Raw genomic sequence first — 26,656 nt, forward strand, 5'->3', positions numbered from 1 at the left:
CAAAGCTGGCAACACAGCCTCTCTGCCAGGTCCAATCCTTCTCGTGCTTCCAGTCCCCTTTGCCAGGAGGAGCCCACCCCTTTTAAGGCTATCGGATTAGTGCTAGCCCACGCAGGATAGTTTCCCTGGCTAATTTGGTCGGCTAATGCCTGCAGAATGCCTTGTGCCAGATAATGTAACGCAGTCACGGGAGTGATGTCTCATCCGATCGCGCCCACACACAAGGGCGGCGAGGGTCACTGGGGCCATCCTAGAATTCTGCCAACCACAGCTGAAAGTGATCCAGCCTCATGCCAGCACCAAAGTGTTTCCTCAGTGTATGCAACAGAAATTTATCCTCTCGCACTTCTGGAGGCCAAAACTCTGACAGCAGGGTGTCAGCAAGGTGACAGCAAGGTGTCAGCAAGGGCCCAGTTCCCTCTGACAGCTTAGGGGAGGGTCCTTCCTTGCCTCTTGCAGCTTCTGTGGCTCCTGGCATTCCTTGGCTTGTGGCAACATCACTCTCATCTCTGCCTCTGTGTATCTGTGTGTCCAAATCTCTCTCTCCTTTCTCTTACAAAGACATGGGTCGTTGGGTTTAGGGCCCACCCTGAATCCAGGATGATTCCATCTTCAGATCCTTAACTAACTTTATCTGCAAAAACCCTATTTCCAAATAAAGTCACTTTCTGAGATTTTGGGTGGACAAGAATTTTGAAGGGTACTATTCAATCCACTATATTCAGGATGGGGCGGTAATGTCCTTTGTAAACAGTCCCTCCCTAGTCCTAGTACCTCTGTTTTTCTATCTAAGAAAGATAAGTCTCGTTGTTAATTTTGACTTGACCCAAAGCCTTGAAGCTAGTGAATGCAGACTCAGGATTCAGATTGAGGTCTGCTTAACTCAGAGCCCATGCTCTTACCCTTTGGGTATATTTTGTCATATAGATTACCTTATGTTAGCAATCTCCTTTTATCATACATTGAGTTTGCATGCAATTTTTCACTGTTACAAGCACTGCAAGAATTTCAGGGCCATGAGGGTGGGAGGTTTTTTTCTGCTTTGTTCATTGCTATATCCTCTATGCCTAGAACACTTGGCACTCAGTAATACATGTTTGTTGTTGAATGCACTTTTCTATAAACTCCTTAGAACTAAATATTTACCCTTGCTCAAGACAGTTTCTGTAGGATGAATTCCGGAACTGAAGTAGTGGGGCTTGACAGGATGATTGAAAATGTTTTCTGAACTGGGCACGGTGGTTCACGCCTATAATCCCCGCACTTTGGGAGGCCAAGGCAGGGTGATCGCTGGAGGCCAGGAGTTCCAGACCAGCCGGGGCAACACAGTGAAACGCTGTCTCACCAAAAACATTAATTTCCTCAAGTTTGAGATGCTTTTTGTTATTTGTTTCAGTGTTTCTGAAATAGGGAGAGTGTCTGCATTTAATCCACTGCTTTTTTCTACTCCGAAAAGCTGCCATTGGTTAAAGAAGTACTGTAGAGTCTGTCTTACGAAGATTGTTGGAAGGATTAAATGAAATAATGGCAACAAATTGCTTAGTGCAGACAATCAATCCTAGCAGTTCTTATTGTGATTATTATAAAATTGGAGAGGAAAGGGTCACATACAAGGTAGGTGGGTATTCAGATGGAAAGAACAGAGTCTAACCAGGGCTGGTTTGGGCAGATGGCAGATAAAGCATCCAGACGATGTGCCGTCTGCTGCGGATGTCCCTGCTCAGTGATGCCTGGAGGGACCTGGGCTCTTTTCAGTGTATCTTTCTGCTCTGACTTTGTCTTCTCTTCGTGGTTGTCACTTTCCAGCCTGTACCTCCAGGCAGGAAGGAGGAAGGGAACGACTGACCGGCAGCCACATGTGGCCTGTCTTAGTGCAAAGGATATATTTGACTCTACGTCTGTTTCTTACCTCTTACAAACCTACACTCAAGGTTTACAAGAGAGGTCGATTCTTCACTAAACAATATTGGGATAACTGGCTCACTATTTAGAAAAAATAAAGTTAGATTCTCTTTCTCACACTATGCCAAGCTAAATTCTAGGTGGATTAGAGATTTAGTTTTGTTTTTTTTTTCTTTTGAGACAGAGTCTCACTTTCTTGCCTGGGCTAGAGTGCTGTGGCATCAGCCTAGCTCACAGCAACCTCAAACTCCTGGGCTCAAGTGATCCTCCTGCCTCAGCCTCCAAAGTAGCTGGGACTACAGGCACATGCCACTATGCCCAGCTAATTTTTTTCTATTTTTAGTTGTTTGGCTAATTTCTTTCTATTTTTTTAGTAGAGACGGGGTCTCACTCTTGCTCAGGCTGGTCTCGAACTCCTGAGCTCAAGCGATCCTCCTGCCTCGGCCTCCCAGAGTGCTAGGATTACAGGCGTGAGCCACTGTGCCTGGCTGAGATTCAGATTTTTTAAAGGCAAGAAAATACAGGTGTTTATATCTATAATTTCTGAGCATGTTACTAAAAGCAGACACTTTAAAGGAAAAGTGTGATAATTTTGACTTTACCTCTATTTTAAAATTGTGCCAGTAATACCAGTTAACAAAATTACAAGACAAACAGCTAATCAGGAAGAATATTTGTAACATGTGACAAAAGGTTAATATTTTTACCATACGGTGAACTGTTAAATAAACCAGTAAGAAAATAGTTGAATGTATCTCAGCAAAAATGGGCAAACAAGTATCAAGCAATTTGTTAAAGAAGAAATATAAATAATAGTAAACTTAAAAATGTGTTTAGCCACGCTGGTGATCCAAGAAATACAAATTGGAAGTATTAGAAAAATAAGTAATTTTTAACCTATCAAATTGGCAAAGATGAAATAGTATTTCAATACTCAGCGTTGGTGAGACTCCTCTGAAATAGGCACTCGAACACCGGTAGTAGGAGTATGAAATTCGTTGAGTCTCTAGGAGGGTGGCTTAGCAAATTGTACAGTAAGTTCTTAATACATACTTGTTGGCTGTAAGCCCTGAGGGCAGGGACTGGTCCCCAGCCAATTTGTCCCTGGGTCTCAGATTCCTTTTTTCTAGGAAGAGCCCCTTCGCCCCTTAGGGCCTTTCCTTTTGCCCTGCCAGGGGTGAAGGGGGAAGAGAAGACGGTTCTCCCCCTCCCCCCAGGGATTGCTGGGCTGCCCTCCCCGGGGACTGGCCGGTGGCAGACCTGAGCCAGCTGGGATTCTTTCACTTTTTTCACAGAAGCTGAAAGGTTGTGTTTGTGGGGGAGAAGGGGGTAGGTGTGGGGTATGTGTCCTGCTATTCAAGAGAGTCCTGGAAGACATGGGGGGATATGGGCACTCTCTGTCCTTTCCTGGAAGCCAGAGGTTGTCCCAAGCCAGGGACAGGATGCTTGTTTTCTTAGAGCACAGAGGCTTGGGGCCAGGTGGAGCCGTGTTGGCCGCCAGGGAGGCTGGCCCTGCTTTCCCTACCAGGAGAGAGGCCGAGGCTTAGGGCCCTGGAATTCCTCCTTGCTTCTGTCCCTCTCTCCCTCTGCTCACTGAGGGTGCATCCTGTGCCCTGCCACCCTGGGCCCACGTGACATCGATTGGCGTGTCTATATTTCAGCGCTGACCATCTCCCCAATGTTGGATCCTTTCCATCTGACAGGCTGGGCAAGTTCTCAGGATACCAGGTCCTTGGGTGGCTTCCAGGGGCAGCCAGCCTCGGCTGTTCCCATCCCCTTTCCCAGAAAGGTGCAAGAAGTACAAAGTCACCCTCTCCCCCAGACTGCTGGTGACCAAAGTACCAGCCTGGGAAGTTCTTCATCCAGGTTCCTGCTCCTCCGTCCTCAGCCGCCCCTCTGACGCCCCCCGACACCTCGAGGTTCCTCCCACGGCAGGAGCCTTGACCGTGGGGAAACCGTGGTGTGCGCACAGCTCCGCTGGCCAGCCCGTGGCCGTGACCTTGGATACTCTGGCATCACTCCCTCTCCTCAGCAGCACTCGGGGCCCCTCCCCCAGCATTTCGGCATGTGTGCAACGGCAGTGCAACTTAGAGTTTCCATGAGCCGCTGAGAAATTCTAGAAACAGCCTGTACTTGTGGGCTTTCCGTTTTCTTCCCCTGCCACAGGGAGAAGTGGGAATGTTATTTTTGGTGGGATTATCAGCTGGTTGCGTTCTCAGGGATGTGGGAAGGGAGGCTGCCTGCCTGTGCCTGCCTCTCCCTACCACCTTCCTTTTGGATCCCCCCGCACCCCACCTTATGTTTGTGAAAACATTTGCCAACCTGCATTTTATATTCCCACCCCAGATCCACTTCTCTGGCTCTCTGGGGTCTTCAGCTCTATGGAGTGACCCTGCAGGAGAGGAGGCCTCACGCCCTAAGGTTGCTTAGAATTCACCTGGGCATAGAGACCACAGAACAGCACAATTGTGAAATGTGTGGCGCCGCATGAACGGGTGGTGGGAAAGTCTCACGTCCTTCCGGTGGATGTTCTTTGGGGACCGACAGGGGCCAGGCACGCCTTCCTCCAGACTCTGGGGATTAAATAGGCTCCGAATTTCTGCCCTCCTGGAGTTGACAATCTGTGAGGAGGAGATGGCTAACAAATATGTAAAAAGAAGAAAGACTGTTGTAGAGAATGATATATGCTAAGAGGAAAATAAAACGGGGCGTTAGGGTTCTAAATGCCTGGGAGTGGGCTTTATGGGTGCAAGGTGGTGACATTTGAACTGAGACTTGTTGTGAAGATGCAGAGGAAGAACCTTCTAGGCAGAAGGAACAGCAAGTGCAAAGGCCCTGAGGTCACAATGAGCTTGATGCATTAAAAGGACAGAAAGGTCACCTTGGTGGCTGGGGCCTAATGAGTGACAGGGGTCGGTCATCAGGCCAGTGGGACAGGAAAGGGCCAGATGATGCAGTGACTTACAGGCTAGGAAAAGTTGTTTAGCATTTAGTCCACTTATACTGGGAAGCCATTGGAGAGATTAGAGCAAAGAAAGTGCTGGAATCAGATTGTGCTTTAGCAGGATAACTCTTTCGTTAAGCTGTAGATTTAAGATTTAGGCACTTGATGTGTGTATATGTTAGAGAGAGAGAGAGAGAGGAGACCCTGATAATATGGGGGTAGATGCTGAATGGAAGCTGGAAGGCCTGTTAAGAGATGTTATTTTATTTCAACATTTTGGGAGTTTACAGTATAGTGTCTTCACATTCAGACAGTCCTTCCAAATATTCTGGAGGAGAGGTCTTGAAGAATGAGCAGCATTCATTCTTCAGGGCAGTCGTTATTAAAACTTGGAATGTACACTTGGTTTAACGTCTCTGTAGTTCGTTCACTTTGGGCTGCAGTTTTTTCATCACTGTCTTGCTGATGAGTTTTTATTTCTGTGAATAGTGCTGCCATTCGAGTTCTTAAATCCACCTCTTTTTTTCCTCCCTGTTTGGTGTTGACAGTCACCCACACTGGAGCCTGTCGGAACTGCAAGCTAAAATCAGGAACCCTTTCTGTGTGGCAGTCCCATTGCCCCTTGGGGTTCGTGTTGGCTGAAAAGGGTAAGCCTTTAAGTCTGGTTAGAATGTTGATCCCTTTTTAATAGGCAAACTGTTTCAAGGAGGCGGGGGAGTGGAAGGGCAAGTGGAAATACATGCATAAGTTGTTATGTTGTTAGAGAGGTAGCTGCTTTTGTACCAAATTGCCTGGAGACTGCCACGGTACCCCATAGCCCTGGAGGATTCTTTAACCTGAGGATAGCGACCCTTGCCCTGTGGGTCTCTGCCAGCCCCAGATCTATAGAGTGTGCTATGAACCAGCAACCGATTGCCCTTCCTCTGGAATCATCTGTGTGTGTGCTCTTGACGGCCTCTCTCCAGGGCTCTGGCCTGTGCAGAGGTGGGAGAATCAGGGGGGCCGAGGGCCAGGGTCTCCTGCGCTCCGCTGCACCTTTGACAACTTGGAAAAGACACAGGTAGAGCCCTGCTTTTAGCCCCATGACCCTAAATAATGCATCCCAAGCGAAGTCTGTCTCTGCCCTTTCTAGGGAGGGTGAGGTTGTGCCTGCTGCATTTGCATAGCCAAGCAGCATGTACTTATTAAGGTCCCACCAAACCCACAGGACTGTTAGGAAACAACCAGAAAAGTTAACTTAAAATATAAGGCCTATCATTCTAAGACAGTATGACATTGAAACAAAGCAGAAGGTGGGGATGCTTCCCAGATTGGGGTGGGACAGAGGGCGCTTCCTCCTGCAGTGCAGCGCTTTCTTCCGTCCGGGCCCTTCCCGTCCGTCTTGTGCGCAGGGTGCGTGGAGCATGTGCAGACCACATTCAGCTTTTTGTCTTACATTAATCGGACTTCCTAATCCTGTAGGGGGGGATGGAGACAGGAAGGTGGAACATTCCGGATGGAGCCCAGGGCCCAGGCAAGAGAGTAATGGCAGGTGAGAGTGGAAGGTGGGCTGCAGCCTAGGTGGAGAGACCCCTGACCACCAGGCGGAGGAGCGTGGCGTGTTGCTGGGGGGGGGGAGGTGTTACTTTGGGTGGGGGGTGACGTGATGCGTGTGGGGCAGGGTGTTCTGGAGGGGAGGCAGCAGCACGGGGTGCGCCGCAGTGGTTGCTGTTCAGGAGCCTGGGCTCTTGGGAAGCAGGATGCTCTGGTTCACGGCGAGCCCTGCAGTGAGGAAGCAGAGGATGTGGGAAGGCTTTTCAGCCCAGTAATGGGACGCCGGCTGCCAGTGACCTTGGGCCAGAAGAATGTACTGTGTGGGAGGTTCGGACAGCAGGAGGGAAAATGGAAAGAAGAATTATGATTCATTTGTCCACCTTTCTCATCCAACTTGGAAATACGGGATTTCCCTTTTTCCTCCCCGGTAGCTCACTTTCTTATGGGAATAGGGCTCATTTACTAATCTGTTCATACATATAGTTACTGAGAAATCAGAAGTCTGGCGGGCAGTCCCCGCCTTTCTGCTGAGCCCTGGTCGTGCAGTCCTGTGCTGTGCCAGGCTGGGAGGCTCGGGCACTGGACAGCGGCACTTCTCCGCTTTGGTTAGGAACTCTGGAAATCCAATGAAGCTCTGCCTCTCCCTGCAAAAGTAGTGGTCCTCAGACTTCCGTGTGCAGCATGGTCACCTGGAGTGCTTATTAAAACCCAGCTTGCTCCACCCTCCCCCCCAGAGTTTCTGATCTACTGGGTTTCGGGGGAGGGGCTGAGAAGTTTCCCTTCCAGTGGTGGTGCCCCTGCTGTTCCAGGGACCACACTTTGAGAACCACTTCCCTAGAGAAACTACCACACATGACTCAGCCCCTCAGCTGCAGACTGGCTGCGCCTTGAGGAAGGCCTTGAGCTGGCTTGCAGGGTGGGGGTTTGGTGCGGAATGTCTGCGGGCCAGAGGGTGTTAGGGCCCCAGGCAAAGAGCAGTGGAGGTGCCCCGGGGGCCCCGGCTTCTAGTGGAGACTAGACTCACCGCCCCAGGGAAAACGGATCCTAAGTCAGCAGAGTGGACTTGGTGGGACACAAAGGCTCACTGTCCGGGAAGGGCCCACCTCACTCCCAGGAAGAGCCCGAGGCTCAGAGAACTCTCCTTACCTGTTGTAGAAAGGGAGAAAGCCTAAGAGGCTTCTTCTGAGAGGCCCCTGGGGACACATTTTGAGTTGGAGTTAGCATTGTAAGTGGCCCTCCTTCTACAGCAAGAGTTGAGAGGGACAAGCAGGATTGAGAGGACCTGTCCCGGCCCAGTTTAGGAGGTGGGGGCTGGGGCTGGTCTTTCTGATGCGCGTGAGTGTTACTCACCGGTTGTGAGGACAGTGGTGGGGCCTGTTTCTCTGCTTGAAGCCTTGTAAGAGGAGCCTGCTCAGTTTTCTAATGGAAAACTATGAGGCGGGCGGCCCTGAGGGGCTGGGGGAAGCGTCCCGGTTGGGTGCTATTAAGCCAGAAGCCAGGAGAAAGAAGTCTTTCTTTAGACCAGACCAGGTGCTCCTGTGTTCTCTCACCTGGACAGGTGTGTGAGCCACCTGCGTGGTCACCCTGCCTCTGTGCTTGCCGGCCTCCAGCCCGTTCTCCACGCTACGGCCAGACGGGTACACTGAAAACACGCTTGTGACCAGGTCTCCTGAAACGGTCCCCACTGCCCTCTGGATAAAGTCCAGCCACCTTCACGAGCCTTCAGAGCTGTCCCTGCCCACCTCGTTAGCTTGTCTTTCTCTGCCCCCCCCCCCCAGGTCCTTTCACGTGCTCCCAAGCCACCCTGGACTCTTAAGGTTTCACACGTGTCATCTTCACTGAGTCTCCAGATAAAGCTGCTCCTTCATGGAAAATTCCACCCTCATCACCCACCCCCTTCACCTGACTCACTTTTACATGTGCTGCAGGTCTCAGCTAAAGAGATATGTCTTCTGGGAGCCTCCGCTGACCTCTGACACTGGCTTCGATTGTCCTGCTGTGTTCTCCGTAGCTTCCCGCGCCCAGCCTTGTCCCTGTCTACGGTGGACGGTGCAGACTGGCTTGTGCGCCAGGCATCCCTGACAAGGCATCGGGAGATTTACTCCTAGTGTCCTGGCCTATTTTATTAATAGTGCCTCCTTTTTATTCTTTTTTTTTTTTGTAATTTTTTTTTTGAAACAGGGTCTTGCTCTATCGCCCGGGGGCAGTGTGGTGGCGCAATCGTAGCTCACTGCAACCTCAAACTCGTGGGCTCAAGTGATCCTCCTACCTTGGCCTCCCAAAATGCTAAGGTTACAGGTGTGAGCCACTGTGCCCGCCCTATACTGCCTCCTTTGGATAATAAATTATGGTCCAACCTACTGAAAGTAGAGAATCAAAAACTACACGTTCGGGATACCCTTGCACTAACATTCCCAATGTGAGATTCTCCCACTTAGATGCACTTGAGCCTGTCTTAAATGTGTAACAGTCCCTATGGGAAGAGGCTAGACGTCCTCTTTCTCAGGATGGGCCTTGGGATATCCATCTTGCTGGTGTGGATCACGGCCAGGGCGTGGAATTCTGGAGCAGGCAGCTTCTTTATGCCGTCGCTCCCCCACGATGGGCAGAGGCAGCAGCTCCTTGGCAGTTTGGTTCTGCAGTGTGATTTTTGGGAGTAGCTCCTGGGAACTCAGCCTGGAGTCTGTTTCTTCAGCTCTTCCGATGAGTCTCTAAGCCATTTGATATCCTGTACAAAATCCCTTTCTTCTTTAATTACTTAACTGAACCCTGATCAGTTTCTTGACATCAGCCTTGTCATCATCGTTCTGGTAAGTTCCGTGTCGAGTTGTTTTCTTTCCTTGCTGTGTGAGGGCAGGTACTAGGTGTATCCTTTGCATCCCCAAAACTTAGCAGAATTCCTGACACATAACTGGTAGGCAGCAAATATTTGTTGAATAAACTCTTGGGCTGAGTTTTAAAAGCCTGGTAGGTGTGAGCCAGCTTTTAGTTCAACTAACATAAATGGAATTCAAGGTAAGGGGGTTCGTAATATGTGGTCGTGACGGGTGACTTCAGATGACCTGGGTTCTTGGTCTTTGTGTCACAGGACAATAGAATGTCTCTGGAAGGAGGTACTGCGCTCCCTGCTCTGCATCAGGGGCACATGCAGACAGACAACAGCTAGAAGGAAGGTTAACTTCTCTCCTTCCAGCCCCTTGTGTGTCCAGCCAGCATTGTAGTGGGGGGATGGGGGAAATGAGGACATAGAAGAAATGGCAGGCAAGGACCCTCCCTGCCTTCAAGCAACAAAAATCTTTGGTGGGGAGGCTCCCTGGGAGACAGGTAATTAGGAGTCCAAAGTAGTTGGAGAAAAGTGCTAAAGGAGTGGTCCAAGAAGGCTTCCTGGAAGAGGAGGCAATGAGCCGCCCTCTGAGGATAAGCAGAAGTCAGGTCTAGGTGACAGGTTGTGCTGAGAACGTGGAAGTCTGGGAACTAGGGAGCAGTGACCTCCAGTGCTGTGCTGCGTGTCCTTTAGGCTCTGTGTTACATACCAGAGGGCCCTGCGCGCCTGCTGGTGTCACGGTTTAGTTGTGCTGGGTGGGCACACAGGGGAGGCTAGTGGCAGGGCCCTGTCCAACACCGATCTGTTTGGGTGTCATCCTGTCTGATGATTTAGCCACGGCATCATGCTTTTTTGTTTATTTATTTGACACTGAATAACAAGTCGGGGAGTTTTGCTTCATTCAAGTGGGTGATGTAAGCGGTGGATTGTGAGTAACATGTTTTCCGAAGCCACATGCCGGGGCCCCGTGGTCCGACAAACAGGAGTTCACTTGGACGGCAGGGCAGCGTTTTGCAACCGAGTCTGGGAAATGTTGATGGATGAGTGATGAGAATAGAGGTGACTCTTGCCCTGGCCACCGGTCGGGGAGAGTCCCGAGTTGGGGAACCCTGGCTGTCTCCTGCGGGGCCTTTCCTGCTCACCGCCTGCCTGACTCAGTTAGTTTTGGAAGCACTTTTTGCTTCGTCAAGCTCCAGGCTCCGGCTGGGCTGGAGCAGGGAGCCTGGCAAACGTGCTCCCTCCCCCCTCCTGGCTCTGACGCCGGGCCTGGCTGTCATTACCCTCGCTCCAGGCGCAGCGTGGGGCTAAATAAGCCATCCCTGCCTGTCTGTGCTGGCTGCCCTGGGCCCTGAGCCCCGTCTCTGCCCTCCTAACCTCCTCCCACCAGCTCTGACACACACAGTGGGGGCTCAGTAAATACTGCGTGGTGAGCAGCAGGCTGCTGGTTCTAATTTTGTTTCCCGCTTCTGGGTCACCACTGATTTTTTTTTTCTTTTCCTTTTTTTTTTTATGTTTTCCCATCCTGCCCTTCCCAGCAGCGTGAGGTTTTGTGGGGAGAGTGAGTAGGCTCTGCGGGCCAGCACCCTCCTGGACCGTCTGCGGAAATCTTCCACCTTGGGTGGCCTTTGGCTGTGCCAAAGCTTCGGGCTAAGGTCCTGGGAGTGGGAGCTGGAAGCTGAGAACACATCCTTTTAGGGTCTGGAGGAGAGCGGTTAGGTGGGAGGGCAGAAGGAGGCAGGAGAAGAATGGGCTGATTAAGTTCCTGGGCCACCTTTGCAAGGCCGGGCGAAGGTTGGTTGGTTTCCCAGCCATAACGTTTGCTCTTTCCTTGGGAGAAGAGTTCAGCTCAGGATGGCTTGTCCTAACGGAGACTGGCCTCTGGACAATGTTCATTTGGTGGGTGAGGAGGGCCACCAGCTGGAGGGTTTTTCTCAAAGCTCTTGGAACCTCAGAGAAGCCTCCAGGGCAGTATTTCCCTGAGTACCAAGCCTGAATGTCGAGAGTATAGACTAGTTAAGTATTTGTAGAACACTTGGCAGCTTTTGTAGGTAGATGTATTAATGCCTGCTTCTGTGGGTTTTAGGTTTTGTGCCATACTTACTCCTTGATTATAAAAATAATTGCCCATGTTTTCTTACATTGCAAGACCCCGCCACGGATTGGAACACATCAATGGGTTGATGTTAAAACAAACAAACACCCCAAAACACTCCCAGTCCCACCACTCAGAAATAGCCATCGCTGATATTAGGTGAACGTTATCCCAGTTTTTCTTCCAGGTGTACTCACAGATAAACGGATATAGAGAAATAGTTGTAAATATATCCTATAAAAAAGCATTAAAATTTTCCCGAATATAACAGAAGAAAAATACACTGCAGTAAAATTAATTACTAAGCTTTAAAGAAACATGTTTTTCAGAACAGATAATTTCCTAAGAGATCCCAATAAAGTAAAGAAAATAGCTTGTGAGTCATGTCTATAATTACTTATTTCCATTTGAGATAGTATCTATTGACTTTTTGCTATTAAAAAAAATGAGGACATTAGAATTCTCACATTTTTTTCTGATCTCCTCCCCCCCCCATATCCTGGTGGTGTTGATTATATTATGAAATTGCCCATTTTTTAACATTCAGATTGTGTCCTGTGAACTCTAATCCCCTTAATGATTTTTTTCTTATTTCTTCTTTAAAGGGTTTTATTGCTTACCATGGTTTCTGCGTTCCTGAGCCCTTTATCTTCATTTCTAGATTAATTCACTGCATTTCATTAAGTCCTTTTTCCTCCATGGGACTGTATTCTCTGCCATCTTTTTCGTGCCTGAGAATTTCTGCCTGTCATCTTTACCAAATTTGTACGCTATCTTGGCTGGGAATAATATTCTCAGTTCATATTTTCTTTCCCTCTGAATTGTCTAGACCTTCTGACATTTTGATACTGACTGTTGCCATAGGGAGGATGAAGACAGTCTGAGTTTTTTCCCCACTTAAAGAAGTTTTGGTGGGTTTCACAATTTTCATAATAAATCCTTTTGGGGGAAAAAGTTTCTTCTGGATGCTTGAAAAAGTCTTGTCTTTTAAGTTCAGTAGCTGAACTAGACAGTGTCTCAGTGTTAAACGTTGGTGGAACACAGTGCATTATTTCAATCTTTAGTGTTCCGTTTTTACTTTCATTTCAGGGAAATCTCGTGTTATTTATCTTTGAAAATATCTTCCATTCCGTTCCTGGGTTTTGTTCTTCCAGAACCCCAGTCATCCTTATCTTGATATCTTTGTCTTCTTACTCTTTGCTTTAAGTTGTCTCTTCCCTCTGCATGCACTATGATTATCTCACACTTTCCTTTCTCAGAATTTCTGCCTTAAATTACCGGCAAATTTGTTCTCTGTCCATGATAATTTATTTATTAGTTCATCATTGATGTTTTCTTCTTTTTTTTTTTTTTTTTTTGTTTAGTAAGCCTACATCTCCATTTATCTCATTTTGTTTCATAATCTCATCTTTGAGCCCTTGTTGTATTGAATGAATGGCTCTAATTCATTCGTTCCTCGGTGTGGAGCAGTGGTGAGGAACGGCTTTCTCTGGAGCTGTGTTTTACTTTGGGTTGACGTCTTTGTCTGTTGCTTGGATTCCCTGCTCGCTCTTCTCATCTTGTTCATGCGAGTGCTCTTCTGCGCAGATGTTCTGTTGGCTCTGAAATAAGGGAGTGACTTTCCTCCAGCCGGGTCCAGGCTGGTCTGTCCCCACGGCAACCCCAGCAGTGCTCAGGGCCAGGCACCCGGGATCTGTTTTCTGTAGCCTGAAGGAGGGGTGAACGGGAGATGGATCTGTCCTCGTTCAGGGACTAGTTAGTGGTCCCCGTAGTGTGGTTCAGCCCACTTACTTGGAGGTGTGTCCCATTTCTGTGGAAGGGAAAGAATACTCCCTGGACTTTAGAACTGGACAATTTCCCCGATTCAAAATGTGACTGTGGGGCCCTTTCTTCCTTCGGAGAGTCAGCCCATCATTCTTGCTCCGGTTTTACCGTTTTTTTTTTTTTTTGCTTCTCCCCAGTAGTTTTTGCCACCCCTTCTCAATTGATAAGGAAAAGAATTGGTGGCAGTTTGCCTCTCCCTGGATTTGGGGGTGTTGGCCACACAGGTGTGGAGGACCCGGGCCAGGAGATGAGCTGCGAGGATGCCTCCTTCACTTCTTTCCTTGCTCTGGGTTTGAGGTTAAGGTATCTGACTGTGCCCACTTCCTTCTTTGGTTGCTGTTGGTGAATTTTGTTTTTCTTTTTTACTATTTTTTTTTTAACTCATTTTCTTAATTATCAGTGGAAGGAAAATTGTGCTCCCATTTCAATTTTCCATCTCAACTCAGACGTCTTTAAGTAGTGTTTCAACATACTTTCTCTTTTGTAACACCCATAAAAGTCTGCGGGTGGTGTATTTTCTTCCTTTTTTCAAAGTGAGGAAATGGGTTCAGTGGGACTTGCTTGGAGTCCTGCCACAGATTGGGCTTCGGAGCCCAGGTCCAGTGGTCCTTCCATTGCCAAAGTCAATGCACCTCAGGTTACTAGCACCCACCGTGCTAGAGACAGGTAGCACTGGATGTTTTGATTCCTTGAGACCTCCACCCTCCACTCTGAGGCCTGGCTTCTCTTTTGTCTGCAAGTTTCAGGGTTTTTCCCATGACCAAGATGGTGTCCCTTGACTCCCCCAGAGCCATTGGTAGCTGGCCCAACTGTGGGTAGCTGGTAGTGGGAGATGGGTTTCTACTAGGCTGACAGGTCACACCCTAGAGTGGGGTTGGGCTGGAAGCCAGGAGCAAGCCCAGCCGGCGCTGAGGTCTGGTGCAGAGACGGCTGCTAACTGGGAGAGACCCCTGGGAGCGGTGGGGTCTCCGGTAGTGGTGGGCTGGGCTGTGGACGCTCATGACCCTGGTGATGTGCCGAGACTGCGGGTGGCTCAGAGACCCCGCCTCTGTTTCCCAGAGGAATATATGAAAATATCTCGTCCTTTGAATTTCAGGTGACAGTTGCGGGGAGAGCTCAGGTAATTGTGCTGAGCCGGTCAGCAGTGAACCAAGAGCTCTGGGCAGATTACTGCCGCCCCCACCCCTCCAGCCCTGTGGTCTGTCTGTGGTGTGGACGATCAAGCTTTTCTCAATTTTAAGTAAAGTGCTTCGTAAGAACCCAATTCAGGCTGCCCTCAGGCCCACTGCCACTGCTGGTGACACTGCTGCAGTGTGCTGTGTCCCACAGCCCGCACGTGGAGGGCACGGAGTGGGCTCGGGCGTGGGGGACAAGTTCATGTCTTCTTGGCCCCGGAAACGGTCCGAGTTGGCCAAGGTTGTCTCTGGGGCATTTGGTCTCGTGTTCCGCGTTTTGTTTCTGTGCCCAGAGGACTCAGCATGGGAACGGCGGGCTCCCGGGCCAGCCGGCGGGTCGGGGATGGGGTGGGCGTTTGGGGGGCTGGCGGCGCCGAGGCCCATCGGGTTTCCGTGCCTGTTCTCACTTCAGTGCCCAGCTCTTGAGCGAGCATCGTCATGGCAAGTCACTGCCTTGTCCCGTCAAAGAGAAGTAAATGTTTTCTCCCCTCTGAGAGGGGAGGTGGACATAGAAAACGTCCACAGGACAGAAGTGCCGCTTCTAGGCTGAGATACTTCTGGACCAAGTGAGGGGTGACAGTAGGCGGAATTCCAGTTTAGGAGCCTTCGGGGTGGTGAGGCCACTTCTGAACTTCAAGGAAGGTTCTAGAGCAGCATTTCTTGCTGACCACCTCCTGTGTCTTTCATTCCCTTCCCCACACACCCCTACGTTTGGGTCTGGCACCTTGGAGACAGTGGAGGAGGCACCAAAATAATTTATTTCTTTGACCCTGAGGCGAGTACACAAAGGGGTAGAGAGAGTCCAGCCTCTATTTAGCAGGGAGAGCCTGGTCCTCCCAGCCAGCAACGCCCTTGGGCCTTTGTACCCCAGGAGCACTGTGGTGGTGCAGTGGGTCACCAGGGGCCACTTGTGGAGCATGGAGCACAGGGCTGGCCTTCCTTCTGCAGCCGGGGCCACACATGAGGACCCCTGCCCGGCTTGCCATTCCTGCTGTATCAAGAGCTCCATGTATTTTCTTTTCTTTCTTTTTTTTCATTCTTTTCTTTTCTTTTTTTAGAGATGGAATCTCAATCTTTTGCCCAGGCTGGAGTGCAGTGGCATCACTGTAGCTCACTGGAGCCTCCAATTCCTGGGCTCAAGCGATCCTCCTGCCTCAGCCTCCCAAGTAGCTGGGCCTACAGGTGCGCACCACCGTGCCCAGCTAATTTTTAAAAAATTTGCTTGTGGGTCGGTCCAAGTGCAGGGGTGTTTACAACTAATTGATCACAACCAGTTACAGATTGCTTTGTTCCTTCTCCACTCCTCCCACTGCTTCACTTGACCAGCCTTAAAAAAAATAAAATAAAAAATGTCTCACTATTATCGCCCAGGCTGGTCTCGAGCTCCTGGGCTCAAACCATCCTCTCGCCTTGGCCTCGTAAAGTGTTAGGATTACGGGCGTGAGCCACTGCGCCCTGCCTGGCCTATGTTTTCTTCGTCTCTTCTTTCCTCCAAAGAATCTTTTGCAAACTTTTTTTTCTGTAAGAATAACTTGTAGTTAAGAAAAAAAAATCTCCATTGGAGCAGAAAGCCCCCCTTTGATGTCTGCCAACAAGGGCAGAGTCACTTGGACGTGAAGTGTCGCTTGCAGCTCCGAGGTCTCTGGACCAGAACCTCTTACTGCCCTGTAGCTGTGTCCAGACCCTCCCCTGACCCTTTAGGGGCTGAGCTTCTGCCTCGAGTGCTGGGCAGGCAGGAGGGCTCTGCCTGCTGGATCTGCCCACCCCGTGGGGACTGGAGTCGGGACTGGCTGGGCTCCAAAGCCTGGGAGGAAAGGGCAACTGGGCTGGGGGGAGGGCGGAGGGGGGAGGAGAAAGGTCACCTGGGAGAAGCTAATGTGGCCCCATGGGCTTGGTTTTCTGATCATACAACCTCTTCCCTGGCACTCCAGGCTGTCACAACAGTCATCTGAGGGCCCAGAGGGCCACTGGGTCAGCAAAGAGTAAATACTTCATGAATGTTTACCTCTAGGTGAATGCCCAGCCAGGCAGGGCTGCTAAATTACCCTGGATTCTCCATACCCAAAGTGTTTCTGTGTTTGTGTTTTCAGTGTTTTGAAGTTGTTGCAGATAAACTTAGGGAACATAGCTGAAGTGGGAGCAACTGTTGGTTTGTCTTGTTGAAGTGATTCTACAGCAGAGTCTCCACTAAGGCATGCCTGGGCAGTCCCCTCACAGCTCTCCAGGCTGTCTTAAGCCTAAATTTGGGTGCTTGTTGGGGCTGACAGAAATTGGAAATTATCAGCTGGGCGCGGTAGCTCACACCTGTAATCCCAGCATTTTGGGAGGCCAAGGTGGGAGGATCACTTGAGGCCAGGAGTTCAAGACTGGCCTGGGCAACATAGCAAGACCCCATCCCTACTCAAAAGAAAAAAAACAGTTAAAGGAAATTTGGAAAGATCTTCAGAGACATGCAGGATTTTGTAGCTCCCCGTGGGATCCAGGATGTGTACTTTTGTGTCTTCGTGCAGAGGGCACAGTGGTTAAGGAGGCACTGAGTTTGGTGTCGTTTCAGCTTGACTTTCAATTCATGAATAATTCCATTTCTAGCCTTGCTGGCTGTGGATCACGTTTCCTAATCTGTGAACCCCCCAATGTCCTTATCTGTTAAATGGGGATAAATTTCCCATGTTCTCTTAAAGGAATCAGTGGGTGCCAGGTGCTCGGCAGGGTCGGTACTGGGTGGGTGCCAGCTGCCACTCATCTCTTTGTGTCTCCTTTTCCGTATCCATGCGGACCTCTTTCCCGTCGTGTTGACAGCACAGCACAGCTCACCGCCCGCTCAGGCGGATAACCACTTTTTTTGTCCGAGGGGTCTTAGTCATTTTTGTCTAAGATCCACCCTGCTCGCCATAATTTAACTTCTGGTTCCTGCTGGGGATTTGAGATAGTGAGTCTCAAGGTAACACTTTCACACATCATCACTTTTGCTCATCCCTGGTCCATCCATTTGTGCCACTCACAGTGTATTCCACTGAAGAGTGGTATTTTATGTACCCAGATTCTGTGCCCTGCACGTGGAGCCTAAAGCCTGGCACGTCCCCGGGTATGTTTCGGCAGGGGACTTAACGTGACGCGTGAGCGCCAGGCCTGCACTTACGGTAGTTGTAGGTGAAAGTAAAGTTAGCCACGGGCTATTCCTGACTCTTCCATTAGCAGCTTGATGTCTGGGCTGAGAGTCAACTTTGGGATGACCCTGCTAATTATAAGTTTTATAATAATTGTAGCCACATTTTATTGAGTGCTTTCTCTAGTTCAGACGCTTGGTGAGGGCCTTGCCGTAGCATATGCCACTGAGTCTTCATAATAATCAGTGAGGTGGGGACCAGTTTTACAGAGAAGCTGAGTAGCTTGTCCACGGTCACGTGTCTGGTAAGCAGCTGTGTGGACATTCAGGCCACAGGAAAGGCCAGGGTAAGCTGCATTGCTGCTCTGGGTGGTTCTAGAATGTTGACTCTGGTTAAATAACTCACCCGGGATCACACTGCCCTCGCTCCTCTGTCACAAGCAACGGCCTGGCGGGGGATGGCCCACTGTGGAGTGGGTGCTGGGGAGGAGACAGCCACAGTGACTGGGCGCCTCCTGGTCTTGAGTAAGGAGGTTCGTTTCCCTGTCCTGGCATTTGCTTACATCACTAATTAAATTATAACCAAGATAAGGGAAGTGATTAACAAAAGAAGAATCATCAGTCCTGCTACCGTAAGCTTTCATTTTTCTGTTCTGTTACATAATTGTTCTCCTTTTTTACTTAATATTATACCCATGACTCATTTTTTTATAGCTGCATAGTAGTCTGTGAAATTGATGCAGTTTACTTGACCATAACATATCTTTCTGTGTGCAGCCTTCTTTGTTTTAGGATTACTTCTAGTAGGATAAATTCTAAAAGTAGAATTATTATTATTGTTGTTATCATTATTTTTGCTTATATGTAACACTTAAGCATAGGAGTAGACTTTTATTTTTTTTGAGACAGAGTCTTACTCTGTCGCCCAGGGCAGCGTAGTAGCACAGTCATAGCTCAGTGTAACCTCGAACTCCTGGGCTCAAGCGATCCTCCTGCCTCAGCCTCCTGAGTAGCCGGGACAACAGGCATGTGCCACCACACCTGGCTAATTTTTCTATTTTTTGTAGAGCCAGGGGTCTTGCTCTTGCTCAGGCTGGTCTCGAACTTCTGACCCCAAGCCATCTTCCCTCCTGAGCCTCTGGGAGTGCTAGGATTACAGGCATGAGCCACCGTGCCCACCCTATTGTATTTATTTCTTAGTAACTTTTAATTTTGGAGAATTTCAAACATATACAAAAGCAGACCGAGGCATCTAATGAATTTCCATCTCTCTGTCCCTTAGTTTCGACAGTTGTCACCTCGTGCCCCATCCTGTCTCGTCTGTACCCCCTGCACATACCCCTCCCTACTTTATTTTGAAGCAAATCCCAGATGTCATTTAATGCATAATTATTTCAGTATTGCTAAAAGGGCTTTTTAAAAATCATAACCACATCGCTGTTTTATTTCATTTTAAATTTGATCAAACCTGTTGAATTTGCCTTTTGTATTAATTTTCATTCTATCCTTTAAGAAGAAGGGTTCTTCTCAAAGGCTAGGCAGAGGCATCGAGAAGGGGCACGGAGTCAGACTTTGGTCCTGAGTGGATTCGGAGGGAAGGCGAGGCCCCTCGTGGCCGGCCTGGAGCAGTGGCCAGCAGACAGGTGGGATGGGAGTGGCCTCGCCGTCACCTGGCTTCTTGATCTTCCAGGCTGATCTGTCGCCATGAAGCTGCTGCACCCAGCCTTCCGCAGTGGCCTGCTGCTGGCCCTGCTCAGCCTATGGAGAGCTGCACCGGAGGCTCACGCTGCGTCCGCGGGCGTGCCAGCCATCAGCGCCTCCGCGTTCCTGCAGGACCTCATGCATCGCTATGGCGAGGGTGACAGCCTCACTCTGCAGCAGCTGAAGGCCCTGCTCAACCACCTGGACGTGGGAGTGGGCCGGAAGAATGTCAGCCAGCCCGTGCATGGCCAGAGGAACCTATCAACGGTAAGAGTCCCCTCTGGGCCAGCAGCTCTGCTCAGCACTGTCTCTGGCCTCTTGGGGGTCCCTCTCTTGTTGGGACATGGTGGCTGAGCAGCTTGGCACAGGGACGGCGGGACAGGCAGGCCTTGACGACAGAGTGCACAGGCCACTCTTTCCACCCATCGTCTGGATCAGCAAAGTCTGAGTCTCCGGCAGGGCCTCCTGCACCTGTGTGTGTGTTTTGAAGCCTGTACAAAGGGCAGCAGAGAAGTGGGGTTCTCAGCCCCCCAGACTTTCTCAGAGCTGCGCTGGAATCCCCTGGAAGTACCGGTGAGCCCTGGCTCCCAGGACAGCATTTCTAGTAGGGTGTATGGTTTACAAGCCCTCGCACGCTATCCCAGGTGAGCTGTGCAGCCCCTGTGCGTGCAGGTGGAATGATTATCACTGTACAGGAGGGACACTGAGGGCCCCACGGTGAGGTCCTGTAGGGACCAGGACCAGCACCCGGGGCTTTTGGCTTCTGGATCTGTGTTCTGTGTTCCGAGTCATCTTGGCTAATCAGAGCCTGAGCCTATTTGTGGCAGCCAAGTACAAGCCAGCCAGTGAAGTCTTTATATATCTACTCTGTACCCTGTGCTGAGTGTTTTGAGCAGCGGGGGAAAATGAGTCATATGTAAGGAGTTTACTGTCACCATGGGGAGCTCAACCAACAGAGGACAGGGTCGGCTGGTATGAAAATGAAGCGTTCCATTTGTGGGTTAGACGGTAATTGCAGGCTGCAGGAATGAGAGGGAGAGATGATGAGAGTGCTGGGATAGCCAGGGAGGGTTCATGGGGGAGGCGCCCTGGAGCTGCCCCTGGAAGGCTGAGTGGAGTTTGGAGAGGAGAAGTGGACAAGGGAGCCCACGTGGCGTGGACGCAGAACCTCCCTAGCACGGCAAACATCCGAGTTGGCGAGGAGACGGAGAGTGTGCACAGGAGGGTGCTGTGGCCTGACCCCGGCCTGACCCTGAGGGCTTCCTCATGGGTCTTGGGGCCTGCCAGGGCAGCAGCAGTGTCTAGGGGTCACTGGAGTCCAGCCCTCAGCACTAGAGGCCCAGAAGTTGATTTTGTTAGCAGAGGTCTGGCTCTTAGACCCACCTATGTGAAACCAAAGTCAGAAAAGGACTGACTTGTACGTGAGTATAAAGTGTAATTAGAAGTGCATCTGCAGTGCTTCATGGGAACAGTATGTGAGAACCCCCCGCCCGCTGCCTCCCAAGGCGACCGGGTGCTCGTGTCTGCTCGCCAGGCCACTCTTGCCCCTCGGCCGACTTTGAATTCTTAGATTTTCCTCCCCTGACTCTGCCACCACATCCTTGAGTCTGAGGACAATACTGGATGGTTGAGGAGACTAATATTTCCCAAGTGTTGGTCTGATTGGGTAGCACCCCAGTTTCTGAGGAGCCCCACCCCTGTACATGGCAGATGTGAGAAAAGTCTGGAATCTGCATTTTAATATAGCAGCTCCCTGGGCTGTTGGGCTGTGCGTCCAGATTTGGTATCTGGATGGAGCTTATCTCTTCTGGTTTGCAAACAGAATGCTGTTTTCTAGAAACCACACCCTGATCACGATGATTGGGATCTCCTTGTTCCTAAAACTTCTCAGGCAACCATTTATGGATGGTTGTACTTGTAAATATAAAACTTTCCTGGGTGGGAATTACCAGTCTTTCAAGTTTGGGGACCGACTTGCTGTCACCCCTAGATTAACTGAATCTCCCAACTCCCTGAAATTCGGACATTTCTGTCTTCTCCTTATTTTCTCTGGGAAGGCCAAGTGGGTTGGGTTCTAAGAGGTTCTAAGTGGCCTCCCGCCTCTGCCCCGTGTTTCAGTGCTTCGGTTCCGGAGACCTCTTTGCTGCCCACAATTTCAGCGAGCGGTCGCGGATCGGGAGGAGCGAGTTCCAGGAGTTCTGCCCCACCATCCTCCAGCAGCTGGACTCCCGGGCCTGCACCTCCGAGAACCAGGAGAACGAGGAGAACGAGCAGACGGAGGAGGGGAGGCCGAGCACGGTGGAAGGTGAGCCGGGCGGGGAGGGCAGGCGCCCACGTGGCTTCGGGGCTGAGCTCAAGGCTTGACCAGCGACCCTTCCTCAGCGAGGGTGCGGTTATCGATGGGGAGTGATGATTGTACTGATGGTTTTTGTATTCCCAAGACACAATGGCAGCCCCCTGGGCAGCGCGGCTGGTGCATGTTCCGAGTGCTGGCCTCTGTGGGCAGCCCGCGGGTGCCTTTTTGTCCACTTTGCTTTCTGGCTTTCTTTGAACCACAAGGAGGCCAACACATTGGTTTTTTAGTTTTACTTTTAAGACTTCCCAGAGTCTCTGCCCTCGGCTGGCTTCCTCCTTCTTCCCCTCTCCTTCCCAATAGCCGGACCCAGCCCCAGTGCCCTTCCTTAGGGCCCCAATTGCCCTGCGCTGGCCCCCTCTTGGTACCTAGCGAATGCCACCCACATGATGTCTCATGTTGTTTCCTGTTGTCGTCATCTAACTCACATGGTCTCTAACCTTTAATGTTGTTGCATTTGTCCATCGAAAAGGCGAGCTGCTTTTGGATGGCAGCTTCCATACGGTTTTCTCAGGCTCCTCCCCGGCACCTGGCAAGAGGTGGACTCGGCACACGTGTACCGATGGGTTGGTGGATCTTTCTGCCCCATCACACCTGGACTCAGGGCCCACCCCAGGCCGCGAGAGCGCCCCACCCTCAGTAATGGAGGCCCCGTCTGTTCTTGTTCCTCCGCAGTGTGGGGCTTTGGTTTTCTCAGTGTCTCGCTGATTAACCTGGCCTCTCTCCTGGGAGCGCTCGTCCTGCCCTGCATGGAGAAGGCGTTTTTCAGCCGCGTGCTCACTTACTTCATCGCCCTGTCCATTGGGACGCTGCTCTCTAACGCGCTGTTCCAGCTCATCCCAGAGGTGCAGTAGAACAGAATCGTGCGCGTCCTTCCCCGGGGCGCCGCGCCGAGCCCTACCCTGGTTGACAAGTCCCCCTCCCCCTGGGCTCCGAGGCACCTGACAACTGCCACCTGAACAAGGAGCCTCTCCCCCATGTCCAGGGCCACAAATGACTTCTAACTCTGGATCTCGGGGCCGTCGTCTCTCACTTCTTTGGGTGCTCAGGTTGGCCGCTGGCCTGTTCAGGCGCTGTCAGATGCAAGGCTCGCCCCATCTGCCCTCCCTGTTGGGGACCTCTGGGTGTCCCCTCCTCAGTGCCTGTCCTCAGCCCTGATCCTAGGGCTCCAGGGGAAAGCTGCAGCGGTGTGCGCTGCCCATGCCTTTGGAGACACCCTGGCAGGAGTCAGGTGTGGGCAGCAACAGATTTCCATCTGGAATCAGGTGGAAGGAAAAGAGGTTACCAACTGATTTATAGAACTGGCTTAAAAAAGTGAGTGGTCCTTAATTTTAAGCAGGCTGTAATGTGCAGCATGGAGAGCCGAACGAAGACTATTTATTTAGCAAGAGCAAACAAACAAAATAAAAAATACAAGCAAAAGGGGCGCTCGATCCTTCATACCTTGCATCTTGACGTTTTCCTGATAGGACTGACTTCCTGGTACCCTTACTTTGCTGTTTCGAAATGTTTGTTAATTTGGTTTTCTAATTGTCATCACCGAGGAGCTGTAAAAATAAGAGCCAAGGTGACAGTCGGCCCACCTTCTCAGCTCAGGCCGGGACACTGCTGTAGGGGTGAGGCTGTGCAGACACGTGGTCGATCCCCTTAGGGAATGGTGGCCGCTGCTTTTCGTAAACAGCCCATGCCAGCGGCTTCGCAGCCTTTCCAACTCAAAAGACCAACCTTGCAGAGACGCTGGCTGGGAGGCCATGCCCTGCATCTTGCGCCTTCCTAAGGAGAGAGGAGTCTGGTGTAAGCTTAACCATCTTGACGCCATCTCACAATCCCACATGGATCTAGCAAGCAGTTCTCGTGGGAGGCCTCATCTTGGGCTATTTTTTCAGCTCCAGAAATTGAATTTATTAATTTTTGAAAGATTTGAAATGAAATGCCTTGTTGCCTGCTTGAATGGAAATGCTGCAATTGTACGTGCTCTGCCCCTGTGGCCTCACCAGGGCGGATGTCCTCCTGGCATAGCTCTGTCCTGCCCTCTGCAGGGCCCGGACTCACAGCCCCGATGGAGTGTCACAGTGGGAAATGCTAGAGGAGATACTTTGTGTGACGGGGTGGTCCTGGAACTCTGTTCTCTGCGTTTGAGCCCAAAGCAAATGGAAACAAATTAACCAAAAAAAAAAAAAAAAAAACGGAGATGTTAAGACACCGAATTTTATGGGCATCGGGTGTTAGTTGTTCGCCATCCCGTCTGCCCTGCACATCTGACTTTGGTGTGTCTTGCACAGAGCAAACCAAGTCCAGGCGGTGTTGCGTGTGCCCACGTGGTACGGATTGGATATGCAAAAGCAAACGCAGCGGCAGAGTGATTAGTCTCTTTCCATGTGCTCTTGTTCCCGTCAAAGAGCCCTGGAGTCCAAAGTCTGTCCTGGGCAGCCCTGTGGTCGGCCCCAGCAGGCCTCACGTGTGTGACGAGGCAGCACCGTCGCCTGCCACTCACACCGGCTGCCGGGTATGACTCGGGCCACCCGAAGCAGCAGGAGCAGTAGTCACAGGGTTCCAAGGTGACCTTGAATTCCTCCTCATTTCTCCTGAACTTGATTGAAGGAAATTTCATCAGACTTGAATCACTAACAAATTTTCTGTTTCTCTCTCCCTCCCTGCTTGTCTCTTTCTGATTTTTTTCTTTTGGTTCCTTTGTTACTATCCACCAACACTTTCCTTATTGCCTCCCCGTCCCCTAAATGGTGGTTGCTGTGCCCTTCTCCCCGCCCCGGGTGGGGCTGGGCCTCCCTCCCGACGGCAGTGTGGGGATACGGTCTCCTCTGTGTGACCATCATCTCCCTCTGCTCGCTCATGGGGGCCAGCGTGGTGCCCTTCATGAAGAAGACCTTTTACAAGAGGCTGCTGCTCTACTTCATAGCTCTGGCGATTGGCACCCTCTACTCCAACGCCCTCTTCCAGCTCATCCCCGAGGTATGCCAGGCCAGAGCCTTCTCGCACCGGAGCATGCCGTGTCCCTGGGGGACCAGGGCGCAGCGGGAGGGCCTTCCCTTCAGACACCTCGGGGTCCTTTCCCTTTGGAAAGTGAAGCTAGGACTTCGGCATGAGCTAGGAGAGGCAGCAGAGCGTAGGTGTAAGAGCCAGGTTCAAGTTCAAATCCCAGCTCCACCATCTGCAGGTTCTATGACCTTGAGCAAGCCACGTACCATTCTGTGCTTCTCTCCCCTCATGTGAAATGGGGACAGCAGTAGAACTGACCCTAACATGATGTCATAAGGGTTAAATGAGTTAATATTTGTAAACGCCTGGTGCTTGGTGTCTGGATAGTGCTATATAATGTTGAATGGAAAGAGTGTAGCGAGGTCACCGTGTGGCTCACTTTATGTCTTTCCGTTCGGAGCTTCTGGTGCAGAGACGTGTAAAACACATCAGCAAAACCCACAGGTCTCAGTGAAAAGATCAGTCCTCCTCCATAGGGAGTTTTGGGGCAAAGGTAATCTAAATAAAACCATCTGGTTTCACATACGTCGACGATACCTTTGCCTAAGTTAACGAGAAAATTCTCCACAAAGGAAGAGGGAGCTCCGTGTTTGTACAGTTTGGTAGTCAGCCTTGGACATGTCTCATCTGATTTGGTGTAATCGCCTCAGTAGACCAGTTAATTACAATAAGCCCGAGAAGCTTCCTTGTAGGTGGTCCGACAGGCCCGGACAAGGCCGTGGTTGACGCCACATACGTCTCGTAACACTGTTTTCCAAAATGCTATTTTGTTTTCTCTTAGTTGGTCCTTAAGTCAGCTCTGGCGTCTAGGACAAGTAATGTTTTACCCGCTGGAATCTGACTTGCACAAGAACTTGCTCCTGTGCCTAGAGTCCAGGTTTCGGCATTCCTGTAGCCACGATTCTGTGTCCCGCCATCTTTCGTGGCTTTCTGTGGAGAGCTCTTAGGTGTTTCTTTCTCTTTTCCCTAAGATGGTTTGACTCTCCTGGACGGGCACCTTGAATGTGTTGTTTCACTGGGGCTGAACCTGGTCCCTTTAAAACGTAAAAGGAAAACACTTACCTTTTAAGCAGCCCAGGATTGCTTGTAGTTGAGATCAACTCCTGTCTTTGCCCTGTTCGTGAGAGGGCTGGAGCCTGTCTCGGGTCAGAACACGGAGGAGCAGGTCATCAGACACTGTCACCAGGTGCCACCGTACGTCAAGAGCTTCACTGAGAATAGAATTCTCCTGATTTCTGGTCTCGTCTCTTTCCAGTGGATTCCTTTCCCCTCACTTTAATAAGTGAAGTTTTTAGGAAGAACTCAAAGCAAACCCCCCCAAAATAGATGCTCTTAGTGACATGGCTTTCTTGGCTTTGTGGTCACCGGGCCGTCTGCGGTCGGGAAGATGCTGCAACTCTTACTATTTAACTGGGAAATGGGTTTCCTGTTTTAGAAAGTGTAATTACACCATCTCCCTCTGTGTTTACAGGCAGATCAGCCAGGGATGCTAGATAGGATGAAAATAAACACAAGGGTCCTTTCCTTAAATATGGAATTTGGTGGCAGAGCCTGCCTTTGTAGCAAAGCACCAGGAGAAATCAAAAGTAGAGAACCACATCCAAGGCTGTCCTTCCTGAGATTAAAATTCTACCGGTGATCTGTGTTTCACATCTAAAAATGAGCGTGAGAGAACCTAGCAGGTCCGGTGACGTCACATCAGAGAAGCACCGAGGGTTAGATTTTGCTGGAAAGACAATGGGTAGACGGCAGAGTTTTTCCAGTGTGTCTCATTCCTTCCCTAGAGTCAAGGAAGTAGTTTAGAGATGACAGGGAACCAGTGAAGATTTTTTATTTTCTTAAGCTCATTTTGTTTTCCTGGGTCCACAGGCTTTTGGTTTCAACCCTCTGGAAGATTATTATGTCTCCAAGTCTGCAGTGGTGTTTGGGGGCTTTTATCTTTTCTTTTTCACAGAGAAGATCTTGAAGATGCTTCTTAAGCAGAAAAATGAGGTGAGGCCCAATTGTCGGTGAGAGACGTTCTTCTAGGCAAAGCACCCATCTCAAAAGGTGCTGCTGATGTGTTCTGGTAGGGGTGTCGGCTCGACACCACAAATGTCATGAAACACAAATCTCTAGAGGAGATGATCCCATTTCACCTTGGGAGGATATTCCCCAGGGGGAGGCCAGTGTGCCTTTTACTGGCCAGTCATTTATCCCCTTTGA

General features: G+C 50.4%; 1 protein-coding gene across 3 annotated transcripts in view; it reads left to right on the forward strand.

The window, feature by feature from the left end:
* SLC39A14 (solute carrier family 39 member 14) overlaps positions 1-26,656 on the forward strand; it is a 41,939-nt gene that overhangs the window by 8,091 nt on the left and 7,192 nt on the right. The window contains exons 1-5 of one of the 3 annotated variants that reach the window (XM_045535436.1): positions 5,405-5,493; positions 19,091-19,368; positions 21,220-21,406; positions 24,255-24,424; positions 26,321-26,443. In XM_045535436.1, coding sequence (XP_045391392.1) covers positions 19,105-19,368; positions 21,220-21,406; positions 24,255-24,424; positions 26,321-26,443 — 744 coding nt within the window. In that variant the 5' untranslated portion in view covers positions 5,405-5,493; positions 19,091-19,104. Of the gene's footprint in view, positions 1-5,404; positions 5,494-19,090; positions 19,369-21,219; positions 21,407-22,129; positions 22,300-24,254; positions 24,425-26,320; positions 26,444-26,656 lie in introns of those variants that run through there. The other 2 variants (XM_045535435.1, XM_045535434.1) reach the window with 2 other exon arrangements.

The sequence above is a fragment of the Lemur catta genome, chromosome 22, assembly GCF_020740605.2.
Source record: "Lemur catta isolate mLemCat1 chromosome 22, mLemCat1.pri, whole genome shotgun sequence".
Lineage (NCBI taxonomy): Eukaryota > Metazoa > Chordata > Mammalia > Primates > Lemuridae > Lemur > Lemur catta.